The 3,187-nt window shown below is 35.5% G+C and overlaps 1 protein-coding gene across 1 annotated transcript; it reads left to right on the top strand.

Annotated features, from left to right (window-relative positions):
* Nucleotides 1-313: 313 nt before the first annotated feature.
* On the top strand, nt 314-1,345 carry LOC110794337 (protein LIGHT-DEPENDENT SHORT HYPOCOTYLS 4-like). The gene has a single exon (XM_021999298.2). It carries the CDS (start codon nt 471-473, stop codon nt 1,134-1,136), a length of 666 nt encoding a protein of 221 aa, XP_021854990.1. The 5' UTR covers nt 314-470; the 3' UTR covers nt 1,137-1,345.
* The last annotated feature ends 1,842 nt before the right edge of the window (nt 1,346-3,187 follow it).

A 3,187-nucleotide genomic window follows, 5' to 3' on the forward strand; every position in this document is an offset into this window, starting at 1 on the left:
CTCCCTCCTTCCCAACCAAAATAAATGTAAAGTACTTTGTATAACTAGTAAACTCAAATTGAAGTTATCCCTAATTTAGGGAAGACACTCCAATATATGTAAAGCCTCATTCAAACCCACAAAAACAAAGAGACATCCTTGAACCCCTCCAATATATGTAAAACCTCATTCAAACCCACAAATACAAAGAGACAAACCTTTCACTATACCAATTTTACTCATCTATTCTCTTTACTTGTACTTCTTGCCTTTCATCATCTTGAATTATTCAATCACACACCTCAATTATTTATACACCCCCACCCCCCTCTCTACCAAAAAAATCTCACCATTTCATCACCCCAAAAAACATCCTTAATTAACACACCTCTCTTTCTCTCTTTTTTCCCAAAAAAAAAAAAAAAAAAAAAAAAAGCACAACCCTAAAAAACTAAGAAAAACAAGAACAACAACTAAACTAACAATCTAACATGGATCTTTCATTCTCTCATCACACATCTAACAACAACAACAACAACAACAACAACAACACTTCATCATTCCTCCTTTCTTGCAACACTAATATCACCACTACTTCATCTTCTTCACCTTCACCTTCTCCAACTTCACCTTCAACTATAACCACCAGTCCACCGCCGTGTACTAGCCGTTACGAGAACCAGAAACGCCGTGACTGGAACACCTTCGGCCAATACCTAAAGAACCACCGCCCCCCACTCGCCCTAAACCGCTGCAGTGGGGCCCACGTGCTGGAATTCCTACGCTACTTAGACCAGTTCGGAAAAACTAAGGTTCACACTCACCTTTGTCCCTTTTACGGGCACCCGAACCCGCCCGCCCCCTGCCCGTGCCCGCTCCGACAAGCGTGGGGATCACTTGATGCTTTGATCGGACGGTTGAGAGCTGCGTTTGAGGAAAACGGGGGTAAGCCCGAGATGAACCCGTTTGGGGCCCGGGCTGTACGGCTTTACCTAAGGGAGGTTAGGGATTCTCAGTCTAAGGCTAGAGGGATTAGTTATGAGAAAAAGAAGCGTAAACGGGCCCCACAGAATAATTCAAGCTTGAGCCCGATTGGGTCGATCTCGATGATGCCGCCGCCGCCGGAGCCACTGCCACCACCAGGTTGTGGTGGTTGATAAGTTAAGTAAGAAGTTTAAGTTGTGTGTGTATAGTTCGTTGGTTGTTGTTGTATGTGGCTTAATTGGTTAGGTTTGCTAGGGTTACTTACTAGTTACTAGTAGTATTAATTGTATTAGTATGAATTAATGTATGATCGATCTTATGGTTAATGTTATTTTATTTTATTGAAAACATGAGAAAATATTAATAAACGTTTTTAATATGATGATTAAACTTGTTTTAGGTGAAATTGTCTCTCGCAAATATGGCTTTAAAATAAATCGGAACTAAATAAGTCGCGTATAAATGAAGTTGTACTTTCTCTATCTAGTTTTACTTGTTTTTATTAATTTGAATATTTTTTGTGAGAGTTATTTTGAGTATAATGGAACAAGTAAAATGAGACTGAAAGACGATCATGATCATGTAGGCGCTGGTGCAATTTGATGTTACCTCAAAAAATATCTTGAGACGGTTTCATGGAAAAGATGACTAGGATATATTCGATCTTGGTACATGTATCTAGTTGTAATTTGCAAATGTGAAATGTGCATTGCATGAGCTTTGAAACTAGAAAATTTCTCGTTCGGTATCACCGTAAGTTTTCAGTTTTTGGTTTTTTAGTTCCGTAAGTCATATGAATTAGATTGAACAATGAACCAAAAAATAGTCTTACCTACAATATTTATTTTGATATTGAAAATTGACAACAAAAAATTGGAAACGTACTTTTTATGATTTTCAATTTTTAGTTTTTGGTTTTGTAAAATATTGAAAACTGGAAACAAAAAATGATACCGAACGGGGTCTAAGCTAGTTGTGTTAGATTATATATAATTAGTCGAAGAATGTTATTACTAGTACTAAATAACAATCCTAGTATAGTACTTAGAATGATAAGACACCACAAGAAATTGTACTATTAACGGCGGGAAATCCCGTCGCGAAAAGCCAATAATCGTTGATTAACGACGGGATTTTCTGTCGCGAACCCGTCATAAAAGGGTGCCGTCGTTAATAGAAATCCCGTCGTAAATCCGTTGTAAACCCGTCGTAAAAGACATTTGCGACGGTTATTCCCGTCATTGTTTGGTTGTTAGTCCCGTCGCAAAAGGCTTTTGCGACGGAATTTTTGACCCGTCGTAATTAGGTTGTCGTTAAAGATATAAATTCTTGTAGTGAGATGATTTGGAACATGTTTTTTATTTTTAAAAATTGTTGTTTGACCGCATCACTACAATAAGGTAAAGAAATGTTTGGAAACTGTAGTTATGAGTTTTTCTACTGTTGAACACTGCTTATGTTGGAAGCTTTGTTACCTATTTAATCAGAACAAGAGAGAATAAGTTACTTTCTTTCTAAAGGAATTGTTAGTGTCCATTACTGATTATTATGTGTCCTCGTGGCTCATTCCCACAGATAAATGAAAATAAAGTCGTAACGATATGCTAGCAATAGTTATTATTCCATATCATGATAAATTTTGGGACATGATCTGTGTTTTTTTTTCCTTTCTCATGAAAAATAAATAATACGGAGTACTTCGTATTTTGTTTCAAAATGTGTTTAATATGTTCTCCATAATATGGATAATGTATTAATGTCTCATGCAATGCATAAGTTGTGTATGTGTAAGATCGTTTTATACTCATAAGACTACTAATATTAGCATGGCATCATTTAACTATTAACACAAAAATCATAATTTGTTAACACGTAACTTATAGCTATTAACACAAAACCCTAACAATTAAAACGAGAATTGTATATTGACACATTTTCTTATTAGAAAAGATAACTAATAATAACTATTTAATTCCGAAGTGTAACTTTCTAATTATAAAATGCATAAATAGTTGACCGTAAATTATAATTCTTGTTTTAAACTCATAAGACAGTTTTAATTAAAAGTCTAATCAATTCCATAGAGATAACTTACAAGTGAAAAAATACGCATTGTGTTCCTCTTTGTTACACATGAACTGCATTTCCTTCCTAGTTGGTTTGTATGTCTTAGAATTGGCTTAAGGTGTAATTGTTTGATCCAATTAATATATTTCTCTCTTGC

Source organism: Spinacia oleracea, chromosome 5, assembly GCF_020520425.1.
Source record: "Spinacia oleracea cultivar Varoflay chromosome 5, BTI_SOV_V1, whole genome shotgun sequence".
Lineage (NCBI taxonomy): Eukaryota > Viridiplantae > Streptophyta > Magnoliopsida > Caryophyllales > Amaranthaceae > Spinacia > Spinacia oleracea.